The sequence below is a fragment of the Mesoplodon mirus genome (assembly GCF_964341445.2).
Source record: "Mesoplodon mirus genome assembly, chromosome: 11".
NCBI classification, from domain to species: Eukaryota; Metazoa; Chordata; class Mammalia; order Artiodactyla; family Ziphiidae; genus Mesoplodon; species Mesoplodon mirus.
This window is the reverse complement of record NC_138987.1, coordinates 20932495-20957996: the sequence shown is the minus strand read 5'-3', so window position 1 is coordinate 20957996 and position 25502 is coordinate 20932495. Positions and strand designations below refer to the sequence as shown.

The 25502-nt window shown below is 44.8% G+C and overlaps 1 protein-coding gene across 2 annotated transcripts in view; it reads right to left on the bottom strand.

Annotated features, from left to right (window-relative positions):
* The window catches only part of ELK3 (ETS transcription factor ELK3), a 71219-nt gene that overhangs the window by 32897 nt on the left and 12820 nt on the right, over positions 1-25502 (bottom strand). For both annotated transcript variants that reach the window (XM_082636138.1, XM_082636139.1), the window contains exon 2: positions 7019-7227. In XM_082636138.1, the coding sequence (XP_082492264.1) occupies positions 7019-7225 (207 nt within the window). In that variant the 5' untranslated portion in view covers positions 7226-7227. The remainder of the gene's footprint in view (positions 1-7018; positions 7228-25502) is intronic.

The window sequence follows — 25502 nt, the reverse complement described above, 5'->3', positions numbered from 1 at the left end:
GATCAGGGCTGTGGGGTTGGACTGTGGCACCATCAATGTCACGAAGAGTAAGAGGAGACAAAGATCTGTATTTCTAAAATGCAAACCTGACCACGGCACTCGCTCGCTGACAGCCCTGTAGTGGCTTCTCCATTGCCCTTGACATCAAGTTCCAACTCTTTAGCACGACACTCTCCATCCTCCATCCCCTGCTCACTCTTCCAACCTCACCCCTCCCTCATTCCCTAAATAAACACTCAGACTCTTTCATCACACCTCCTGGCCTTTGCACATGCTGTTCCCTTTCTCAGTAAATCCGTTCCCAACTTTTGTCAGCCTGGTAAATGCATTCTTATTCCTCAAGACCCGGGTCAGATGTCTTGACCTCTGGTAACTTTGTCTCTGCCTTTACTTCTCTCCCCGTCTCTCCTGGAAGATAGATGCTGGAATCATGGCCAAGCCAGCGCTTTACAAGATGTCGCTATTATAATTGGTTTGCACGTTTGTCTCCCCAGCCAGCTGCTAAGCCACTCACGGGGAGGTGGTATGTTTTCAAAGGAATGACTGAACCACAGAAGAATAGTCAGAGGTGAGAGAAAGGGGCCATGTCACCTGGAGACGGATGTACAGGAGTATCTCGGAGATACTGCAGGTTCGGTTCCAGATCACTGCAATAAAGCGACTATCCAATAAAGCGACTATTGCAGTAAAGTGAGACACAAAGTTTTTGGTTCCACACTACGTATAAACGTTATGTTTACACTGTACTGTAGTCTATTAAGTGTGCAAGAACATCACATCTAAAAAAAGAGTACGTACGTTAATTAAAAAATACTTTATTGATTAAAAAAATGCTAACCACCATCTGAGCCTTCAGCAAGTCAATCCTTTTGAAATAGTAACATCGAAGATCACTGATCACAGATCACTGTAACAAACATCATACTAATGAAAAAGTTTGAAATACTGTGAGAATTACAACTCGCTCCACACACGGTTGCCACAAACTTTCAATTTGTAAAAAATGCAGTATCTGCAAAGTGCAATAAAACAAGGTATGCCTGCATAATTAAAAACCACCCGGAAGTTGTTCAAGAAGAGAATAAATGCTGTGAATCCCAGCCGTCCCCCATGCTTGTCACACTTGGGCCAATGGGTGTGGGCAGGCGTCAGGGCCAGTGATGGCTGTGAGCTGGGTACAGAGCCCTTTCTTCCCCACCCCAGGACAAGAGATTTAAAACGCAAGTCTGCCTGAGGTTATTAAGAGTTGTTAAACTTTTTAATAAATAAAATCTCTGTAAGAGATCCTTATTATAACATCAGGCTGTAAAAGTACCTTTTGGAAGACTCAGTTTAAAACTAAGAAGAGGGGGACTTCCCTGGTGGCACAGTGGTTAAGAATCCGCCCTGCCAATGCAGAGGACACGGGTTCAAGCCCTGGTCCGGGAAGAGCCCACATGCTGCAGAGCAACTGAGCAGCAATGAAGACCCAACACAGTCAAATATAAATAAATAAAATAAATAAATAAATAAATAAATTTACTTAAAAAAAAAAAAACTAAGAGGAGGAAAAAAGTCCTACCCCATGTGAGCCGCCAGAGCTACCATGAACCAATCTATCTCTGAAGGCTTACAGCAAGACTGAGGGAAACAAGCTGGCAGAGGGTGATGGTGAGATACCCAGGCACGAACTAAATGTTCCCCTTAGGTCTCTGTCAGCTCTGGTTTCTGCGCTTCATGGGCTCAGACACAGGCGTCCTCCCATTACCTGCACGTTTCCAAGCTGAACAGGGGCCTCCAGTCCATGTCTGAGGAATAAAATATGCTGCGTCCTGGTCTGGGCATCACTCCTTTCCAGCCGCCTCTTCAAAGCTCTGAGAGGGCCAGCAGGTCCTTGGCAGTGCCTGGCTGCAAAACCCGACCTCCCCAGCCTTCCTTCACGCATGAGAAATGGGCAATCCACAGAAACGCAGGTGGGGTAAGGAGCCTCAGGGACCAACACCAGACCTTAGCCATTGCTAACCCAGGGTTGGAGCCATCGGGGTCGGTTGGCTTTTCTCCCGGTCTATGTCATGTATTTAAATTCATCTGCTGAGCAGGGAACCACTGAATTTCTAGACTCTGAAACCCTCTAAGGCAGGACTCATCTTCTTGACTTTTGCTTCCACCCCAGGGGACCCAGCACAGCGCCTGGCCCACAGTGGGTACACTGTGACGTGCCTGTCAAAGAGTCTAATTTCACACCTGCAATTGAATCTAGCTGCTGTCCATGTCACGGGGAGCAGTTTTCCTTTAGGATTCGTTGAATCCAAAGCTCTCCCTTGGTGTGTAATTTTGAAAATCTAAATGTAAGTCCAGGAGTGTCAGAAATATATATACATTTTATGGGTTGAAGTGTGTTCCCCCAAAAGGTAGGGTGAAACCCTAGTCCCAGTACCTGTGAACGTGACCTTGCAGATGTAAGTGAGTTAAGATGAGGTCATGATCGTGGACTGCAATTCAATAGAACTAGCGTCCTTTTAAGAGGGAAATTTGGACACAAAGACACACAGGGACCACCATGGGATGGCAGAGGCAGAGATTGGAGCTACAAGCCAACGAACACCAAGGACTGATGACGACCACCAGAAGCTGGGAAGAGGCAAGGAAGGATTCTACCCAGAGTCTCAGAAGGAATGTGGCCCTGCGGACACCTTGATTTCAACTTTTGGCCTCCAGAACTGTGAGAGGATAAACTTCTGTTGTTTTAAGCCTCCCACTTTGTGGTAATTTGTTCCAGCAGCCCTAGATAATTAATACAGTACAATAACCCAGAGGCAGGAAGTTTTTGTTGTTTAACACCTATTTAGCTTCGGCTTTCATGATAGAAGTGATTTGAATTCGGGTGGCGGCCACTTCATTATGTTATCCGTTTGCTCATTCATTTGCTTCCAGTGTTTACTGAGCCCCTAACATGTGCCAGACTCTGTGCACAGTTCCAGGGTGACGAAAGTGGCTAAGCCAGGAGCCCGTGGTAAAGACGGCTTTGTAAGGATGACGGCCATAGACACGACTGTACCGCCAGGCAGTTAAGTCTTGCAAACGCGGGTATCAGAATCGACCGGTATTTGCTACGTGTCCTTACCAGGTGCTGAGCGCCTCACGCACATGGTCACACGTACTCCTCACACAATCCCACGGAGGAAGGTGCTATTCGGTGCCCACTCCCCCATCAGGGATCTAAGACTCAGGGAAGGAGGCACGGCAGGACTTTACCCTGGACAGCACTGACGGCAAAGGGAGCACGGGGGAATCAAACAGGGAGGTGTTTGAGTCAGAGGGGCAGGAAGTGTCATTTAAATATGCAAGCATCGGGGCTTCCCCGGTGGCGCAGTGGTTGAGAGTCCGCCTGCCGATGCAGGGGACACGGGTTCGTGCCCCGGTCCAGGAGGATCCCACGTGCCGCGGAGCGGCTGGGCCCGTGAGCCATGGCCGCTGAGCCTGCACGTCCGGAGCCTGTGCTCCGCAACGGGAGAGGCCGCAACAGTGAGAGGCCCGCGTACCGCAAAAAAAAAAAAAAGAAAAGAAAGCATCTTTGAAAGTTGAATTTTCAAACCAGCCAAAATAGATATCATTAAAAAGCACAGCAAAGCACTCCTGAGTGCTCACAGTGAGAAGAGCCGTAACACCCAGGATCTGCCCCCTCCCTGTGTGTAGGATGCTGGCACAAAGGTCCTAACTTTCTTCTTGGTACCTGCCTGAATTTTTCAAATTAGCGATAAGGAAACTATCCTCTGTGTCATTACTCTGGCTAACACTTGCAGCATTCGACGTGTTTGGGCACTGTTCTCAGCCCTGACCACGTGTTCACTCAGCTAATCCCCACCGTAACCCTCTGATGTAGACTCTACTCTTATACCCGTTTTATAGAAAAGGAAGCTGAGACCAGGAGAGATTAGGCAAAGCACTCACAGTCATGGAGCTGGATTCAAATCCAGACTCTGCAGCCCAGAGCTCATGCTATTATCATAGTTCTCACTGTGACAATCTGCCCCTCGGAGGAGAGGGAGGGATGTTTTAAGGAACGATGATTAAAGCACCTCAGCCCCAACCTGATACCATTAGCCCGTACATTGTTCTCTGACACCTTCAGCAAACTTTTGCACACATTTTCCACTTTTTTTTCTCTGCCCATTTCTAAATATTCTGGAATGAGCTAAACATATGACATATAACATACGAAAATAATGATATCCTCATGCCTACCTACTCTGGCAGGAAACGTCCCTATTAGGACGTTTCAAGGGATGGGCAATTTCAGCCGACAGTGAAGAGATGATGGCAAGCCGGAAAGAGGAAACACAACAGGGGCAAAGACGCAGCTGTCAGGTAGGGAGTCACTGACTTTATGCCACGTGCAGAGCAGGCTCTGGCTAAGTGCCAAAGGGAGGGGGAGGGGTGAGAAGGGGACTGAAGATGACACTGAAAGGCAGACAGGGTCACAGGAGGGCTGGGTGGCTGTGAGAAGCACGTGCAGTGCAGGATGGGGCACAGCAAGGGGTGCCCATGTGGCCAGGGGCTCCACATTCACAAAGACCTTCCTCGAATCTGTCTCTCCAGTGAGAGACCAAACCATTTAAGACTGCCCTTTCTGTGGGTCAAAAACGGTCAGATATGGGCAATTTCACACTATTCAACTTGCACAAACAGTCCCTGAGCAACGCTGGCCAAACTGAGAAACGTAAGAGTCCATCACAAAATGTAACATGGTTTTTTAACGTTCCTTCACCCTTTCTCCTCCCCCCTTTCTCCCCGCTTTCTGCCCGCCCTCTCCCCTCGCTCTCGCCCGACTCCTCTCTTCTCCTTCATCCTCCTCCCCCTCTCCTCCCTCCTCTTCTTCTCACGTACAACTACATTCGGTGTCTAATGACCACTCTTACTCATCACTTGACAAGGTTTCATGAGAAAGATTCAAACGGCCGTGTGTAAGTGCGTGCGTACGGTGGACACGTTTCCAAGGAAGGACGATGGGCGTCTTCTCCTGGTGGCCAAGCCTGCACGACACCCTGGACAAGAACCACTCCCGCCCTCACTGTCAGGGCCAGCTGGCTGCACGACGGTCACGTGGCCGGACCTTAGCTCAGCCCCAGCAGAGGAGGAAAGGGACACCTGGGGTGAGCAGGCCACACTGGCCACTTGGACCTGGGGCTTCACAGTCAATACAAATTTCTAAGGTTGCGATACCCTTTGTGCTGCCTGACTGCCTACCTGGAACTCAGGTATTCAGAGGCAAAGGAAATGAACAGCACAGAAGGCAGGGCGCAGGCCTTCTGGCCAGGAATGTGGGCATCCTGGCTTTACCACTTCCTGGCTGCAGGAGCTTGGGCAAGGTTTCCATCAAACGCCACTACGTTCTTATCTGTAAAAGGGGGAGAGGCCAGCAGGACTGTCTCAGGGGGCTGTGATAGTTTAAAGGAGATCAGGGGTAGGGAGTGCTTGGCACACAGTCCCTTAGACACAGAAAGTACCAAGACATGGTGGGTGACTGAAGGCTCTGAAACTGCTTTCCCTCAAGATTTTCAAGATCTGCCAGAGGGAGATCAGATGTAGTCTGAACAGCACAGCTTTGCCCATCTTTTGGGGAGTCATCTCCAGCCCATGATCCCTCTGTGTGCTGAAGATACACAATCCTCAGCCCCAATGCCTGGGCCACATGAAAAGGTGAAACCGAGTCACAGATGCCAAATTTCTTTTCTGTGACACATTGATTTAAAACAATAAAATTCCTTTTTTTTTTTTTTGGTCAGTCTCAAAGCCATGCTCTCAGGCACCTTGCCAGCCAGCAAGATGACTGTTTTCCCTCAGAGGGCCCCAATTCCCATTGTGTAACTTAGAACCTGGGGGAAACAATGCAAAGCAATAAACCATCTGCAAGGCTTTCCGACAGTGCAATTTGTGAGAACTGCTTTTACATCTTGGTAAGACGCTGCATTAAGCCAGCATTAAGTAACTGCTACATTAAAGAGAAGCACCTTTAACATTTCAATGACAATCATACGCAGTTACGCTCATACAAAGGAACACTATAATTAATGATGCTCCCACTTCCTGCAATGTGCAATCCTCTGTCTTGAATTCCAATGAGGCTGGCAAGAGGAAGGCACCAAACACAGATCAGGAACTAATATTTAAATCCGTTTTTAATTCACCTTTCACCAAGAAGAGTAAAACCAGAACAAAAGCTTATCCTTATTAGGACTCCAAATCTTTATGTCTATGAGGCTAAATATTCAGCAACAACAGATCAACACAGAAATGGTCAACAATTACAGGCCTGAAATGATTACCCCTAAGGGCACCAATTTTTGCCCTACCAGGCACATCAACTGCTTTCCCAGAAATGCATTACGACTCACCCCAACAGTCCTGGCTTTGGAAACTATGCTGTGTTATCATTAACAAAGCACTCTGACTTGTTTCTGTGACTTAAAAATGAGAATGGTTTTTCTTTTAATTAGGGAAGTTTCCCACGAAGTCGCAATCCCCAGGCACCAAGCACCGTTCTAAGTGCTTAACGTGTGTTGGCTTGTTTAGTTTTTCTCGGCAATCCTGAGCCCACACTATTATGAGCCCCATTTTATACGTGAGGATAGCAGGTGCCCAAATATTAAATAAACTGTCCCAGGTGCCATCCCCCGGATTCCTGCAAAGCCTGTCTGAGTGAATCACAAACCGGACAGACTTTCTAGATTGCATTCATTCTGTCACTCAAGAACTACCCACGAGGGAGGCCCCAGAACCTTCCCGCATCTAATTTCTGTTGTTATTAGCAAAATCCTGCAGCAACACAGAAGAAAGTGCAGAGGGAACAAGATTTGACCCACGATAACACCTTAAGGGCTTCCAGAAAAAAAAAATCCCTACGGCATAGCTTTTCTTATAAAACAACAGCAACAAAACCCACATAAATTGCCTCTATTTCCCTACTTTCCACTTGCATGGATGGATTGTGAAGGTGGCTCCCGCCCCGTGACAGCCTCCCGTAAGGGCAAAGGCTTACCTTGTCATAGTAGTATCGCAGGGCTCTGCTCAGCTTGTCGTAGTTCATGTTTGTTTTGTTTTTCCGGAGTCCCCACAGCTTGGCCACTTCTTCTGCTTTGAGGAGCTTGAATTCACCATCGTTGGAGGTCCAGCAGATCAGGTGCTCATGTTTCTGGTCCAGCAGCAACTGCAACAGGAACTGCCACAGCGTGATTGCACTCTCCATACCTGGGGAGGGAGGGGCCGCGTCAGTGCAGGTGCCAGGCCTGGGGGGGTCGGGGGCTCAGGGCGGGCACCTCAGCACCTCCCCCTGCCCCCAGTGAGCCTAATCAAAAGTTGCTTTCATTTCCATCCCAACAGGCCACTCTGAATCAGGTGCCTTCTGGCTGCATTTTTTTTTTTTTTTTTTTTTGCAGTACGCGGGCCTCTCACTGTTGTGGCCTCTCCCGTTGTGCAGCACAGGCTCAGAGGCCATGGCTCACGGGCCCAGCCGCTCCGTGGCATGTGGGATCTTCCCGGACTGGGGCACGAACCCATGTCCCCTGCATCGGCAGGCAGACTCTCAACCACTGCGCCACCAGGGAAGCCCCTGGCTGCATTTTTGTAAAGAGCCACAATTCAGAAGTACAGGGAAGCCCTGTGACCTTCGTATTCGCCACACACATCCCGGCAGGTAACGGGGGTGCGTTGAGAATAATGTGGAAAAAATGATTAATGAACTGCCCATTCCTAGAATCAGTCCTCATACACACTATCCCCCATGTTAATCAGTGTTAATGCCCACAATGATTAACATGTTCCCGCCCATCCTATCAACTCCTTTGCTGCTCAGCCTCTAGGCCATTATTTGTGTGAAACGTTGGACCCCGTGATAAGTGCATTTACGTGGGGCCTGGGGTATTTCCATCAGTGTGACCACACGGGGAGCTTCGTGAGGAAGGGACTTTGTTGGATTACTCTTTGTATCCCCAGCACTCTGATAACCCAGCCCAATGCCCGAGTGTAGCGTGCGTCTGACTGATACATGTTTATAGACCTGAGGAATGGGTCACTGCCACTTGAAGAGTCGTTCTCTTTCCCAGGCACTTGTCATGTGGCACAAGCACAGACATGGGAAAAGCATTTTTTTCTCCACTGTGAGAGGAAAGCCTATAAAATCTTATCTTCTTTCCTTGACTCTGGTGTGGACTTTGTAGGTGCTGTTCCTTCTGCCTAAAATGCTGTTCCCTAGCTTTGGAGCCTGGTGAACTCCTACTCATCCATCATGACCCAGCTTATACGGGACCTTCTTGAGGAAATTTTTCCCCACTCTCCCAGGCAGTTACCAACTTCAGACATCTGAGGACTTTCATGGCAATGGGTACTGATTCTAAAAATAATAACAACGACAGTAATAACAACCGTTTGCCTTATCAACATTCGTACATCAGGAAAGAAGCAGCGGTTGGGCTGGCCTCAAAAGCTTCACCGCAGATCGACTGTCATGACTGGACACGTGAAGTGCCCTGGGCTTTGATCTGGGAGAAATGGGGGTAAGATCCTAGTGCTGGGCTGAGGGAGCCAGGGATGACCAGAGGGTGGAAAACTGTCTTCTGGCACAGATGGAAGCTTCAAAGGCCAGTTGTGAGGTGGGGACAAAGCCAGAGAGAACTTGGGATCATCCCCTACTATGCAAGGAGGAAACTCTGAAGCCCCAGGAGGTAGCCAGGGTGAAGGGAACAAGGGAGCAGTGAGAAAGATGCACGACTCCGGGAGACCCAGAAGCCAGAATAACAGCCTTAGGGGGTGTTATTTGTACCAATATTTTTGTCAACTCCACACCTCTCCTGCATTTCTCTTAAAGGGGCAGCGTTCAGACGGACAAATCATTTTTCTTCCTTTCCACACAGGGATGGATGTGAACATACCTAGCCCTCCAGTAAGTATTCATTTCCGTATTTCCTTTCACATGTTTCGCCAAAAGAATACATTTTATTGTTTCCCTGAGCAACGTGGGTTTCTCAGTTAAAGGGAAGCAGATTAGGAATGTTCTTCAAACACCCACAGGGTACTTTATTTATGGCTCTTTAAAGGAGATATTCTCTACAGAAATCAATCTTTATCACAATGGCCACTCAGTCTGTAAGACAGTAAGTCATTTCATTGTTAGATCAAAACCGCCTTTGCATCTCATGAGTCTTGTAAGCGCAACGGCGGTGGCGCATCCGCAGCAGCCTGCCAGCTCCAACTCCTAATATGAGCTTCCAATTACTTGAGGACGAGCCACAACTTTCTTCTCATCATTGGCACTAAGAATTGTTAACAGTTGTCTCAAACTCTTTGGTGTGTTCTCGGCCAAACACTTCAGACAGTAAGCTTTCAAATATCTTTACAATTTTACAGGGCAGAAGGCGGCCAGTGGGTTTAGAGGTCTGGACAGAAAGGATTTCTGGGTCTGTGGCTCACATGCCAGGTAGGATGGTGGTCAGCCACCTGCACCTCCCCCACCTTTAATTGACACGAGCCATCCTGTTCCAGATGGGACGGGAGGACAACGTAAACACCCCCATCTGTTTTACACTTAGTGCTTCTACCAACCAGGACTCCTCGGAGCTTCTTGTGCTTCCTGGAATCCCTTTCCTTGGCGTTCCAAGCCCGTGTATCAGAGCCATGTGCCTCGGACATAAATGATGAGGACCTGTATGGCAGACTGGATAAATGTTCTCCGTTCTTCACCCCTTCTCCCTTTCAAGTGACCATGAAGCAGTGCCCCACAGAGGGTGGAGTACTTTCTTCCCATCCCACTGAAATTTGGGCTTGGCCACGTGATTTGATTTAGCCAATAGAAGGATGAGTAGAAATGACAATGTGCCAATTCTCAGCTGAGGTCTAAGAGGCGTCCCATGTTTGCACTTTTCCTCTTGTGCTCCTGTTACTGCCGTGAAGCTGCTGCCCAAAAATGAAAGGCATGCGGAGCCAACCTGAGCTCAACCCAAAGCCTGGAGCCAAGTCCCACAACACACAGTCTGAAGCAGCATCCCTGAGGTTAACCAATGAGGAAAATAAATACTGCTGTTTGCCAGTGACTCCCGGGGCTGTTTGTTATGCGGCACCATTGTAGCAAGAGTTGACAATTACAGTGCCCGACATCTTGGTCTAAAATAATTCTCTCTTTGCTGGGGTGCAATATCTTTACACTGTAAACTTACATTCACAATCATGAGGTGTGTCTAGACACAAGAAAGCATGCTATGTAGGGGGATTGCCCGATCACACCTTTACTCAGAGGGTCACGAGTGGGCCACAAAAATGACCATGGGTGCTGTGGCCACGGCCTACGGCAAACGCAGAAGGAGGAAAGAGGGAAAGAAAAGGGAGACATAAAAGAGTAGAAAGTGAAAAGGCAGAAGAGCAAATGGTGGGGATGTGGACCCCCTCATTAGGGCCCTCCCAGATTTCTGGAATAAATGAACTGGGCTGAGGGGAGGCACGTGCTGAGAACTAGGAATCACAGAGCCGCCCCGACAAACTCAGAGCTTTGGTGAGGCTGGGTGGGCTGAGGAACAACCCCTTCGCCCCCTTACTCTCCCACACCAAGGTGTCAGAGCCAGGCTACGGCTGCGGATGGGAGGATCCCTTAGAAGGCGGATGTGAGTAACAGGGCTGCACTGGAGGTGACTAAGGCCTCAAGCCACCTCTGCCTAAAGCACATCAAGCCCGGTGCTGAGGGCCTCCTTCTCCTTTGCCAGCTCTTCGGCCACTCCTCCACCCTGGTGGGTCCACCAGTTTCAATGGGTGTGCAGTCACACAAATCTTTACTGTTAGAAATCCAGCCACACATTACTCAGAGATGAGTCTCAAAAATGTTTCCTTGTGGGCTTCCGTGGTGGCCCAGTGGTTGAGAGTCCACCTGCCGATGCAGGGGACACGGGTTCGTGCCCCGGTCCAGGAAGATCCCACATGCCGCGGAGCGGCTGGGCCCGTGAGCCATGGCCACTGGGCCTGTGTGTCCGGAGCCTGTGCTCGGCAACGGGAGAGGCCACAACAGTGAGAGGCCCGCATACAGCAAAAAAAAAAAAAAAAAATTTCCCTGTGAGCGTACTGCATCTACAAACATCTGTCATCCCCTTCTACACTCGGCAGAAGTCATTCTGGGAGACAGTGGGCCCCCAGGGCGGCTCTGGATGCCCCCATCCTCTCTGGCTGGAGCCAGTGGTGTGATGGAAATGGGGAGTGTACGTGGGGAGTGGGGACACGGGGAGGGAGGGAAACAGGAGGGCAGACGTGGGAGGGGTCACCAGCTGACGTCACCGCTGTGGTTCCAGCCATCAAGGGTACTCACTGTTTCTTTGATTTTAGTTCCCACCTTAACTTATTTTAACTATGATTAAGTTTCATCCTTTACACAGTTGTCTTCACATACAATCATGCTTCACGTTCTGTGACACACCTCTGCCAGCTACAAACTTTGCCCCCTCCCAGACGCTGGCAAAGAAAAAGAGTCTAACATCGTGACTGGGGAATAGTCTCCCCCGTAACCACCAACACATATTAGCAAATTCATCCAAATGAAGATTTCTCTCACCAGAAAGAAAAATTAAGTGTTTTTTTAGAAAAATTAATTCCTTGATGCCTAGAATCCTTAATAAAGTCCTATATCTTAACATGTGGGTACAATCAAGTCCAAGTTATACGGCTGCCATTGTAAGGAATGTGTGTAATTCAGACAACATCCTGTGGCTCTTATTAAATAAAAAGTTCAAGAAAGTGTTGATACTTGAGATTTATGTTTGATATATTATTATACAAACCGGGGTCTGCTTTAAGTTAAAATGTTTCATCAGCCTAGCCTCACTGAGCCGATTTCCCACAAATCTCCACTTAAAATACATAGAATACATAAAAGAAATGCTATTAATCAAAAAAAATTTCCCAAATCAAATTTTTGGCTACCTAGAAAATGCTGTTTTTTTCCCCCCAGATCTTACTTTGAATGGATGAAATTTTATCAGGTATTGTAATGCCATTCTTTTTTTTTTTTTTAGAGTTGATAAAATTTAATTTTCAATATGAACACATGATCCTTTGAAACCTTAAAATCTCATGAAATGATATGATAGCTGCAAAACCATCAACTGATGATTTTTAAATTATTTTTAATTTCATGGAAAGCACATGATTCTATTCTTTTTTTTATTTTTAATTTTTTTTATTGATTGATTCTTTAAATTCTATAGCACTTATAATGCCATTCTTAATGCAAAAGCAAACTCTGCACTTTTACATTTAGGAGGATCCACTTCTAAAGCATCACTGCTCTTACAGGAAGAGGTGTCCTTCCGCATTAGATACTTTCTGTACCCCACTGACTGCACCCTCAATCCCACCGCCTGCCGTGGATGGTCTCTCTCTCACCACTTCTGTTGGAACTAACCCAAGACCGCAGTCACAGCAGCTGGCAAGCCCTCATCCAGGCCTCTCCAGAGAACAAAGCTACCTGCTATTTGTCCCAACTGTTCCTTTTCCTTTGTAATTTATAGCCTAGATCTTGCTGCTGTGGAGCACAGTTAGATCATTTGAAACAGTTTGTCAAATCTGAATAATACACACATATCCTTTTAAAGGAGCAAGAGGTATGTGTATTATGTTCCCATGTTGACAAATCTTTTTCACTAAATTTTTTTATTATAGTCTCCCTTCAATATAAAGAAGAAAAATGGATATAAACACCTCAAGGTTTATAGTTCTTATACAGCCACATGAAATTCACAAATAAAATAGACTGCTCCCACCCTATTCAAATTAACAATTAATTTTGTATATGACACATGATGTTTTGTTGAAAGGCAACCAACAAAAAGGTTATGGCAATGTAAGTTATTTTGAGTAAGATGTGTTTATATGATTATACCCTACAAAGAGGAGAGAGACCCAATTCTCTCTCCACTTTTTTCAAAATTTTTTTGAGTGTACATTTTATGCCAAGACACCCTCTGGGTATTTGGGACACATCAGAGAACAAAGGAGATGAAGACCTCTGTCCTCATGGAGCTTACATTCCAAAGGGAGAAGACAGGCCATAAACAACAAACATATGACTATTAAAATACATAGTATGTTGGAAGAATAGTGTTATGGGGAAATGCAACCAGAGCAGGATAAGGGTGTGGGGAGCCTGGGGTGTATGAGCAGAAGGTCATGGAAGGCCTCACTGAGAAACTAAGAGTTGAGAAATAACTTTGTTAAAAAATAATTTTCAAAATGGGTGAAATCATGGCTCTCCTACAGATATAAAATGAAGACATGTTAAAGATTTTATTTCACTCATTAGTCAAGCAGGAACTTGGCAGATGTTCTAACGAGTTCAAAAAAGAATCTGAATAATAAAGGCATTTATAAATTAGGAATATTGAAATGAATGCACAAATGGGGTGAGAGAGGAATCAACTGAACACTATAAGATAGAATAGAATTTGCATATCTATAGACAATAATTATTTTGCTATCAGTTATCTATAATTAACAGGATTGCAAAATAGCTTCCATAAAGCCAGAATCACATCATCCAAAGGGGTTTTTCTCTAGAGACTAGATAATGCAGTTTTTCATGGAAGCACAATTATTTTCTACAGCTTGCAGCAAGCGAGAGGGTGAACCACTTCTGTCTACTTGGAAGGTTACATAATGGGTAAAACAGATTCAGAGCCAGACTCTCTGGGTTCAAATGCACGTACCAGTCCTGTCTGCCTGTGGGACTTTGGGTAAGTTACTTAACCCTTCTGTGCCTCAATATCCCCATAAGGAAAATGGGGATGATGATAATAAAAGTATTTCCTTTACAGGGTGGTTGCAAGGATTACATGAGTTACTAAGAATGCACTTGAACTACACCTGGTACATAATAAGTGTTATTCAAATGTTTACTATTATTTTTTAAGCAACAGGGAAACCTCTGCATAGAACACATTGTGAGGACATTTGGCCTTCACCTAGCTCAAAGGCATCATTTAGCTACTGTATCCACCTTGGTTCTTTGTTCATTAGACAACGACTCCAATACAAGCATTGAAATCCAGGGAGAATCTTCAGCTATTTGGTGACTATTGTTTATAAGGTGACCTGGAATACGTTTATGTGAGGTTTTTTTTAAAGATTATCATCAAAAAATGAAAGAACATTAACAGATATACACTACTATATATAAAATAGATAAATAACAAAGACCTACTGTATAGCACAGGGAACTATATTCAATATCTTGTAATATGTAAATTGATACAGCCATTATGGAGAACAGTATGGAGGTTCCTTAAAACACTAAAAATAGAATTACCATACGACCCAGCAATCCCACTACTAGGCATATACCCTGAGAAAAACCATAATTCAAAAAGACACATGCAGGGGCTTCCCTGGCACAGTGGCTGAGAATCTGCCTGCTAATGCAGGGGACGCGGGTTCGAGCCCTGGTCTGGGAGGATCCCACATGCCACAGAGCAACTCGGCCTGTGAGCCACAACTACTGAGCCTGCGCGTCTGGAGCCTGTGCTCCGCAACAAGAGAGGCTGCAATAGTGAGAGGCCCGCGCACCGTGGTGAAGAGTGGCCCCCGCTTGCCACAACTAGAGAAAGCCCACACACAGAAACGAAGACCCAACACAGCCAAAATAAATAAATTAATTAATAAACTCCTACCCCCAACACCTTTAAAAAAAAAAGACACATGCACCCCAATGTTCACTGCAGCACTATTTACAATAGCCAGGTCATGGAAGCAACCTAAATGCCCATCGACAGATGAATGGGTAAAGAAGATGTGGTACATATGTACAACGGACTATTACTCAGCCATAAAAAGGAACAAAATTGGGTCATTTGTAGAGCTGTGGATAAATCCAGAGACTGTCATACAGAGTGAAGTTAATGAGAAAGAGAAAAACAAATATCGTATATTAACGCATATATGTGGAACCTAGAAAAATGGTACAGATGAACCGGTTTGCAGGGCAGAAATTGAGACACAGATGTAGAGAACAAACGTATGGACACCAAGGGGGAAAGCAGCGGTAGGGTAGTGGTGTGATGAATTGGCAATTGGGATTGACATGTATACACTGATGTGTATAAAACTGATGACTAATAAGAACTTGCTGTATAAAAAAATAAAATAAAATTCAAAAAAAACAAAACAAAAAAGTGAAAGAACATTAACAGATACACACTACTATATATAAAACATAAATAACAAAGACCTACTGTATAGCACAGGGAACTATATTCAATATCATGTAATATGTAAGTTGATACCACCACTATGAAGAACAGTAAGGAGGTTCCTTAAAAAACTAAAGATAGAACCACCATACAACCCAGCAATCCCACTACTGGGCATATACCCTGAGAAAACCATAATTCAAGAGGAGTCATGTACCCCAATGTTCATTGCAGTTATATTTACAATAGCCAGGACATGGAAGCCACCTAAGTGTCCATCAACAAATGAATGGATAAAGAAGATGTGGCACATATATACAATGGAATATTATTCAGCCATAAAAAGAAATGAAATTGAGTTATTTGTAGTGAGGTGGATGGACGTAGAGTCTATCATACAGAGTGAAGTAAGTCAGAAAGAGAAAAACAAATACCGTATGCTAACACATATATATGGAATCTAAAAAAAAAGGTTCTGAAGAACCTAGGGGCAGGACAGGAATAAAGACGCAGACATAGAGAATGGACTTGAGGACACGGGGAGGGGGAAGGGTAAGCTGGGACGAAGTGAGAGAGTGGCATGGACTTATATACACTACCAAATGTAAAATAGATAGCTAGTGGGAAGCAGCCGCATAGCACAGGGAGATCAGCTCGGTGCTTTGTGACCACCTAGAGGGGTGGGATAGGGAGGGTGGGAGGGAGATGCAAGATGGAGGGGATATGGGGACATATGTATATGTATAGCTGATTCACTTTGTTGTACAGCAGAAACACACCACTGTAAAGCAATTACACACCAATAAAGATGTTAAAAAATATATCTTGTAATAACCTACAATGGGAAAGAATCTGAAAAAGAATATATATATATATATATATATATATATATATATAACTGAATCACTTTGCTGTACACCTGAAACTAACACAACATTGTTAATCAACTATACTTCAATTTTTAAAAAAATGAAAGAACAGATTAAAAAAAAAATTCTGGCAGAAAACTCAGATCCTGAGTACCTATTTACTGCCTTCAGCTTAAGAAACAGTGGTTTAAAATGCTTAGCCTGAGGCCTCCGAGTTGTTGTGACTCCAGCAAAGATGGCCCTTGAGTGCTCACACTTCCCTTGGAGCTAGGTCTGTCCCCATCTATCCTGTGCCCCTGGAGCGGGGAAGGGAGTCAAGTAGATGAGAACTGCTGGGTCAGAAAGAAAAAAGAGAAGTGTTCTAAAACGACAAGCCAAGGGATAGCCATGACAACACTGCTTATGAAGATGGAGCCCACCTGGGTCCATTCCCTGGGCTGGTCATGGTGGAGGTGGCCCAAGTGTAGAGCTTGTCCACTGGCACAGAGCGGGAGGGACACTTAGGCAGACTCTGAGCGGTTACTTTCCACCCTCGTTCTGTGTTTTCAACTCCTTGTTTTTAAAGAATGCAAATAGTATCATTGATTCATCCTTTAATTTCTGGATGGAGGTTCAAAGGGAAGGATGCTATAGACTGTAGATACTGACTCATCATCGCTGGTGCACCTCTCGGCCCATATGAGAGCCGTCAGGCCACGTGGCCCCATCACAGCCTTGGCATCTCCCTCGGGTCAAGGGTACCAGCCACCAATGCTCTGGGCACACCAACCAGCTAAAGCCAGGCAGACTTCCACTGGGGGTGGGGGTGGGGAGCTGAACACCCTCCTCGGGAGCAGAAACAGGGCCAACGCTCGTGAAACAGGGTGAGAACAGTAAAATGCAGTCACCATCCTTGTGCTAAGTCAGGTTGCCTCCAACAGTAAGTACAAAGCACAGGACAGAGAAGATCAAAAGGTCCTCCCAAATGGACATCATTTACACTCACACACTCATGTGAACACACTCATCCCAGGGGTCCTTAGAGCACTTTATCATAGTGTGTCCTCCAGTGGTATCATTCATTCACTAATCTGTCTTTTCCGATTATAAGAGCCTTCTCTTGGTTTTCTCTGTACATGTTGGGTATTATGTATTAAGCCTTTAGCATATACCAAGCACTTTGCATGATCTCACTGAATTCCCACAATAGCCCACAATAGTTAAATAAAATTACTGTTCCCTCCTTGCAGATGAGGAAATTGAGGCCCAACTGTGGAAGAGCACAGTCTACTCTCTGTGTGGCCAACATCAGTGCAAACTGTTGGTCACCAGTCCATGATGAGTTAAGTACAGGAACTGAGAGTAAATATTTAGAGACTTCACTGCAATTTGTCATTGTCACCACGTCCAAGTATGTGATCAGTAGGCTTGTCTGGTCAGCACAAACTATGGACTAGTCAGAAACATGAAGAAGGACCATGCTAAGATGTGTGATGTTCAAGGTTAGTTTTTCAACTATAACCCCAAAGTGTATAAAAATCTACAATTCATTGGTTTCATTAAAAGATGATTTAATTGTAACTGTATTATGTTATAGGATAAATTGTTGGAACTGGCAACTAATGAAGGAATGAAGATGGAGTTTAAAATTCAGCAAACTTGCTGCATTTTAGATGAAAGTTAAAAAATGGGTATCCTGAGTTTGCTGGAATGGCTTTAAAAATCTCTTCTTTCTGTCTGGTCAACATACCTCTGTGAAACGGGCCTCTCTCAAGCGTAATTAAAATAAAACACAGAAACAGTTTATATACCTCGTCTCCTGAAAGTAGTACTGTTGTATCCAACCTAGATTAATTAGTCAACCTAAACACTTTCCTACATGAAAAGCTAAGTATTCATAAATATGGTGTTTGTTTAAAGTGTGCTTATAGGCATTTAATACAGGGAATCTCTATTTCACCTATGACTTTTTCCTTTGGCTAAAGTTACAGAACGACAAAAGTTATCAGTAGGAATAGTGATCTTCTATGTAACTGCCTTTATATGCATTTTCACTGAATATGTAGCTTTTTTTTTTTTTTGCGGTACACGGGCCTCTCACTGTTATGGCCTCTCCCGTTGCGGAGCACAGGCTCCGGATGCGCAGGCTCAGCGGCCATGGCTCACGGGCCCAGCCGCTCCGCGGCATGTGGGATCCTCCCGGACCGGGGCACGAACCCGTGTCCCCCCTGCATCGGCAGGCGGACTCTCAACCACTGCACCACCAGGGAAGCCCCGAATATGTAGCTTTTTGTAATTATTTCCCCCATTATGTTTATTCTTATTTACTGAAATATAATCTTACGCCTGCCTAATCTATAATAAAAACTAGGGGCTTGTATTTTGGTATCTTTGTTTTTAATTTTATTTTCCTAGTAATTAATTTTTATGGTATTATCCAAAATTATCAGTCCACAATGTACTGGAAATTTAAAACACCGGTCCTTCTCCACAGATGGTTTGAAAAGCACTGCTCTTGAAGGTTGACTCCACGAGTCCCAAACTTTGTTTTGCTTGCTGATGCAGCCCTAACTCTTAGATCACTGCCAGGTCATAGTAGGTGCTCAAGAAACATCTGTCAAATAAATGAATGAATAAAACTGAGATTAGTATAGGCCACAGCCCATGCCCTTAGCCACTCTGTTATACCGCCTCCTACCAAGGATGTAGAAGTCACATCAGGATCAGGATTAGGATCAGACTAGCTGGAGAAGGCTTTCTAGAAGAGTAAGCTTGAGCACAGCCTTAAACAAAAGGTGAGGAAAATTTGAAAAGGGTGAGAGGATTTGATCAAACCCCCTCCTTCAAAAGCTGAAAGCTAGAGTTAAGGAACTGCTGCTGACCAGAGAGCAAGCCCAGAATTTCTCCCCTTTCCTTGCTAAAATTTAGCTTCTGTTGGGTCCTAAAAACCAGGTTCTGGTACAGATTTACAATTCACTGAGTTGTGTCCTCAGGAGTGAGTCTTGGGTAGGAGAGCATTTGAGGTTCTGGGGGCCAGAAGCCAAGAGAAGAATATTCTCCCACCTTAAAAAAGAAAAGCGTGAGAGGATAGAGGCAGATGTTCCCCGCAGTGGGCAGGGCAGGGGTGGGGGGCAGCAATGGCAAAGGCGAAAGCAAGGCTCAGCGTAGGGGCCTGGATGAAACGGCTCTGCGATCTACCCAGAGACAACCTCCAACTTGTGCCTGAAAAACAAAGGCCACCCTAGACGCACAGAGAACAAACTAGTGGTTACCAGGAGGGAGGGGGAAGCGGGGAAGGACAAGATAAGGGTACAAACTACTGTGCATAAAATAAACAAGCATGGGGCAGAGACAAGATGGCAAAGTAGATGGACGTGAGCACACCCCCCTCACGAAAACACCAAAATCACAACTAACTGCTGAACAAGCATCGAAAGAATAAATAAGCTACAAGGATACATTGAACAGCACAGGGAATAGAGCCAATGTTTTATAATAACTATAAATGGAGTTTAATCTATAAAATTTGGAAACACTCTGCTGTACACTGGAAACTAATATTGTAAATCAACTCCACCTCAATTAAAACAACAACGACGAAGTCCAGAGGTTACTGTGCTCCTTCAAAGTCCACCAAGCCTCCAGCAGCGGCCAGGCTGCCAGGAGAGTTAGCCCTGCCCCATGAGCGCCAGCATCACCACCTTGTCACCCTGCCGCCAGGAGGGCTCCCAGTGAAGCTGATGGGAGATCCGAATGCCCCGGGGACCACCACCTGGCACAAGTCTAGGGGCCCCAGGGATTTTGTATTTATAACTTGGTGGGGGCCTGTACAAAGAGGATTTCCCCAAATTGTTTAAGCTTCAGCCCCCTTGACACCTAGACCTGCCCCGGCACCTTCTCAGGCCGCCTCCTTCCTCATAGAAGTTGCTTTCCTCTCCTTCGAGGCAGGCATTCTCTCTATCTGCCACAAGGTGGCGCCAGACATCCTGACGTGAGACGGGACTGCACAGAACATGTACGCAAAGCGTGAGGTTTTTGCTTCCATTCTTAGAAGCTGAAAAGCCCACTTATTTGCTCTTCTTTATATCCGTGGCAACTTAACACTTCTCTTTGCATGTTTCTGGTTTCATTTTTTAAGTTACACTGAGGTGGGGCCTGAAGGGGGTCAGATTATCTTTATAAATCCTACATATTGTGGGAACTAGAGAAATTAGCCAACTTAAAAAACACCAATTAGTCAGAAACGAGAGAGTCCAAGGAAAGGAGAAAAACTCCTGTGTAAGAAATAAACAAAGTAGGTGTTGCAAGTTCATGTCTTTTTACTTGTTAAAAACTGCATGGTTACAGAAGTGAGTATGGATTTAAACACTTAGTACTGAAAATTCTCTGAAGTCCAATTCCTCTGTCCAGAGCAACATCTATTAAGAGTTTCTGTATTGTTATGTTATCAGTGTCCAAGAGAAACGTCAGGAACCATCGCACTCCCGATGCAGGGGGCCCAGGTTCGATCCCTGGTCAGGGAACTAGATGCCCCATGCCTCAACGAAGATGCCGCATGCCGCAACCAAGACCTGAAGCAGCCAAATAAATAAATAAATATTTTTAAAAAACAAACAAAAACCACCTATACTTAAGGCAAGGAATTGGAAAACAACAATGCGTACTATTTGTGGTCTGAGATAACTCAGCACAGAATAATTTTAGGGCACCAAGTCAATAAGGATTAATATTTGGTAACTAAGCAGCACAAACTGAAGTCTTTTTTGTTATTTTTGAGAAGGTGGAACTAAGATTATTAACATTTATTTTCAGAAGACATCTTAATTACTGTCAAACACTGCATGTAAAAAAAAAAAAGCTAATCGGTGAGGCCAAGTTCATGTCCCTCAAAGCTCCCTTATCTATTAAAAAATGTTTATATTCTCATTCATTCTGTGAATATCTACAGATTGTCCATGCTTTGAAGAGCAGAGTGAACAGGAAAAGAGGGAAAGCAGCCATGGCTCAGCCTACTTTTTTACCCTTTAGAGTTCACAATGTTTTTCAAATCTGGTTTTTCAAATAACTCCTCTATCTGAGGACAGAGAAAGATTTTTCCGGGGAAATCACTGATAGCCACTGTAATAACAACATCTGCCCTTTACTGTGTGTATGATCCACCCCTCCTTCCTTCTGAAACTCTGTTGTCTGTGGGTAAATGAGAAGCAGTTCAACTGGTTTGCTGGAGACTTTTACATGGGTGAATTTCCTTTGGAAAAGTAACTGGATGGCTACATTAACGCCAGCTGGGAAAGTGCGTTCCAGCCATTCTACTTCCTCCCACATCTGTCTATGCAGGCCATTCCCCCCACCCCACCCCAGGATTGCACATCCAGCCCTATCTTATCCCACACTTTCAGGCTAGGCCCACATGCAGATGGGAAAGGGCCTCTTCTCACTCTCGGCTGCCTCACATGGATACCCCTTGGGTCCCTAATTTGGCAACATCCCCAAACTTCCTAATGTTCCTGGTACTGAGTTTGTTCCTCCTGGGCCAGAGGAAGAGGTGGTGATCAGTCCACGGGGTTAAAAATAATAATAATAAATGATTGTCCCAGAAGCACCCACTTATTTCTCTGCACCTGAAAGAAACAAGTCGATTTGAATGAGATAGTGTATGGGAGAAGCTGGGCACAGGGCCCTGTACATCGTGAGCCTTCAACAAGGCTTAGATGCTGCCTGCATCTGTGCCTCCTATGAAGCTCTCAACAAGGCTCCCACAGATGGAGCTATTTCTTGTTAGCCATCATTCCATCAGCATCACCCAGCAATTCCAACACAGCACACCTGGCAAACCGCAGGCATTCAATAAAAAAGTGAGCCATGAATCTCAAGTTCTTGGGATCTCAATTTCTTTACCTTTAACGTCGGGACTGTAACATCTGACTTCAGAGACTCTTCTATCACATGCTAAAGAGCCCAGACACAGTAGAATTTTATTTTTCTCTTTTTTTCCTTGGGAGAAAGATGGACTTGTCCACTTCTCCAGCATCTCCCCACGTGGCTCACAATCAGGTAGCCACACAAATAGTGTACGATCTGTAGTCCTCCACATATGTACACATCTCCATTTAATCTCTTCCTTGAAAGCATCAGACATAATTTTATAAAGCAGTTAAAGGAACACAAGCCTGCTAGATCAAAGCGGCCAACTGGTCACCCAGCTTTCCCGAAGTGGGGCTGTAGTTCATTACAGCCAATCACCACCCCGGTATGTCAACATGCCCGGGAAACAGACTCAGAAGCCCTGGGCACTGCAGGGAAAATCTTTCCAGGTAACCAATGGTATTTTTTAAAAAAGCAGACGTCTTGAAAGATGATTAGGACTGTAAAGAATCAGAGGTTCCTACAACCTGAGACAGTCCCCAGGTGCCCCCATGGAGTCTCACAGAGAAGCACAGGCTCTGCTGACAATGCTTTTTCTTTAAACAGATGGGTTGCTCCTTCCCAGACACTGTTGGACTAAACACCCGAACCTTCACTTTCTTTGCAATTGTTTTTGTTGTCCATGTTGTTTTTGAGGATCTTACTTCTGGCTTGAAGCACGTCCCCTTTCAGCTCTCATACTTGGGAACGTTTGGCTTCCTCTTCTTCTGCAGGTTGCAGGCAGGAAACTGGAAAATGGGCCACAGGAAACCTGGCCTCCTACATCTGTCCCGCTTTGTAATTGCAGCTCTGGTTTCATTTTGCCTTGTGTGTCAGCTCTGTTTTAACCCTCAACACGACAGCCAAACTCTGCTTTCTGTAAGAACACTGCTACTCTTATTGCCCAAGGAAACTCACGGAGACTTTTTTTTCTTCCCCAGAGTCATTAACCATATGAATTCAACGTGGAAAAAAAATACTGAACGAATTCTCCTAACAGTAGTCGTTTGGGTCAAAAGAGTATGGAGCTAGAAAAATGATACATTCAATGTGATAAAACTACTACTAAGTCCCCAGTGAAAATTCAAGACTACTTCATAACACTGCACACAGCAGAAGTTATATCAGGATGATTATTAGTGGTCCAAGGCTGCCTGACAAATGTTGACTTTTGAGGCTTTGATAAATAACATATGAAAATAAAATATAATCATTCTTCATTATAATCTCTCTCATTATGATGCTATTTCAAATTATGTTTCTTAACCATATCACCAACTATTAGGTTCAACCATATGAAGTTGTTTTTATGGGTCAAAAACAGTCAAATACCAACAGTCTCATACGGTCAACCTAAAGCATATAATTACACCCAGAGAACAGATACACACACACACACACACACTCATCCCCAGGGCAGTATCTTCTTCCTGTGTTTGGTCCATGGACCCTTTCTGAGACTCTAACATTCTCTAGTGGAGAAAAAAAACATAGATTTAAATCCTAAAGGGAACTTATAAATCTCAAAGAGTCCCATTCTAAAGGAAATGTTAGCTATATCGTCCCCCACCAGCCAATACTGAGTGTCCATGGAATTCTCAAGAATAGGGCTCCTACCAAAAAAAAATCCATTACTTATTTAAATAGGAGCTTTTCTTTTTTAACGCTAACATTTGATGAGCATTTACTAGGTAGCAGGCATTGTGTTGAGCACTTGATACACGTTATCTGAATTTGATACTGCATGACTTAACAAGGTAGAATAAGACGCTCCGGCCACGGGAGTATTTTGGGAAAACAGAGACTTGTATACAGGGCACGTGGCTCCAAAGTCCAGCTTCTTAATCACCACACATAGTTTCCCCAGCAGAGGCTTCATTTCTTATATGCACATCTCACTGCTACTAAGAGAAAAGTCCCATTTTAACACAGAGGGCGATACAACATTCCTATGAGAAATCAAATCAGGAAGTTTCCTTGTTCATCTCTGGCTTGCCTAATCTGTGACTCCAGTTGTTCCAACTGGTTCTGTTTTTAAGAAAATTTGAACCCATCCCACCATCACTTTTTTTAAAAACCCAGTTCCCCTTTAAAAAGATCTGCTATTGGTTTAAATACACAGCTGTGTCATCCAATGCTAAATAATCGAGGTTGCCTCTTGATGAAGACAGGAGGTGAGAAGCTGTGCCTTCTGTAACCTAGCTCCTTCTCAACAGGAAAGACTCATCCTCTTGTTCGGTGTGTGCACACTGTATGGTGGAACAAGAGGAAGAAAGTGGAAAATGAAAGGTAGGCGATCTCGCCGGCCCCGGAGCGGGGCCCCAAACCTGCGTGCATTTCACGTAACAATGACATGTACCATGAGAAACACTGAACTGCGAATAGGGACATGATGGGGATCCCACTGAAACGACAAGACTGACGGAACTTGGTGAGCACCCAGCAGGGGCTAAAAATTTTTCCTTTAAAAACGAACACCTCTGGGGAAGCCCCCTTTCAGGTTCTAAGAAAGCCATATTTGGGATTTCATGGCATCTCATGACACGCACATAAAATTTAAGAAGGTGTTTTGCATTCAGTAAAACTTACTTAAGATCTTGCTAACTGTTCTTGAATTTGAGCTTCAATTTAATGAGCTCCCTAATTTCCAGTGGGTATTTCCCCACACACTACCCCTGATTCTTATATTTCATAGGCCTTTGAATGGAAAATCTTTTACCTAAACTTTTGTACTGTTAATATTAATAAAATTCGATCCTGTGTGCAAGGGGAAACATTGGAAGTCAGAACATATAAATTTTCATCGTAGCCATGACCTTAAAGAGTTGCTTGGGGCTTCCCTGGTGGCGCAGTGGTTGAGAGTCCGCCTGCCGATGCAGGGGACACAGGTTCGTGCCCCGGTCTGGGAAGATCCCACATGCCACAGAGCGGCTGGGCCCGTGAGCCATGGCCGCTGAGCCTGCGCGTCCGGAGCCTGTGCTCCGCAACGGGAGAGGCCACAGCACCAAGAGGCCCGCGTACCGCAAAAAAAAAAAAAAAAAAAAAAAAAAAAAAAAAAGAGTTGCATGACCTCAGGCAGGGATGTTAACTTGTTTCAACTTCTTAAGCAAGGCCAACCCTATCCCCCCTCCATACATGAAGGTCAGCAAACTAAAAGACTTTTTACAATTAAGAGTATTTCAAAAGTAAAAATGTAAGATATCCTTTTGATCAATACATCGTGTAAGTGATCTTTAAAATAAAAATGGAATAATGCCTTCAGCTTCAAATAAAGCCTTCACAGAGAGATTTTTTAAATCTGTGGTTGCCTTCACATCAGAAAATGTTTATTTGCTTACTTTGTTTTACAAAAATCGAAAATAAAGGAAATCTTCCAGGCCACTTCTACTAGAATGAAACCATAACCTTTCAGATAAACTTGAAACCTTTTCTGTGCTAAATAATAAGCTGGTAAAGGCCACAAGTATATACCCAGTGTGGTAAGAACACTTTTGCATGACACAAAATGATGGTAGTTTTTCCACATCCAGAAACTGAAGCATTTCCTGCCAGAGCATCC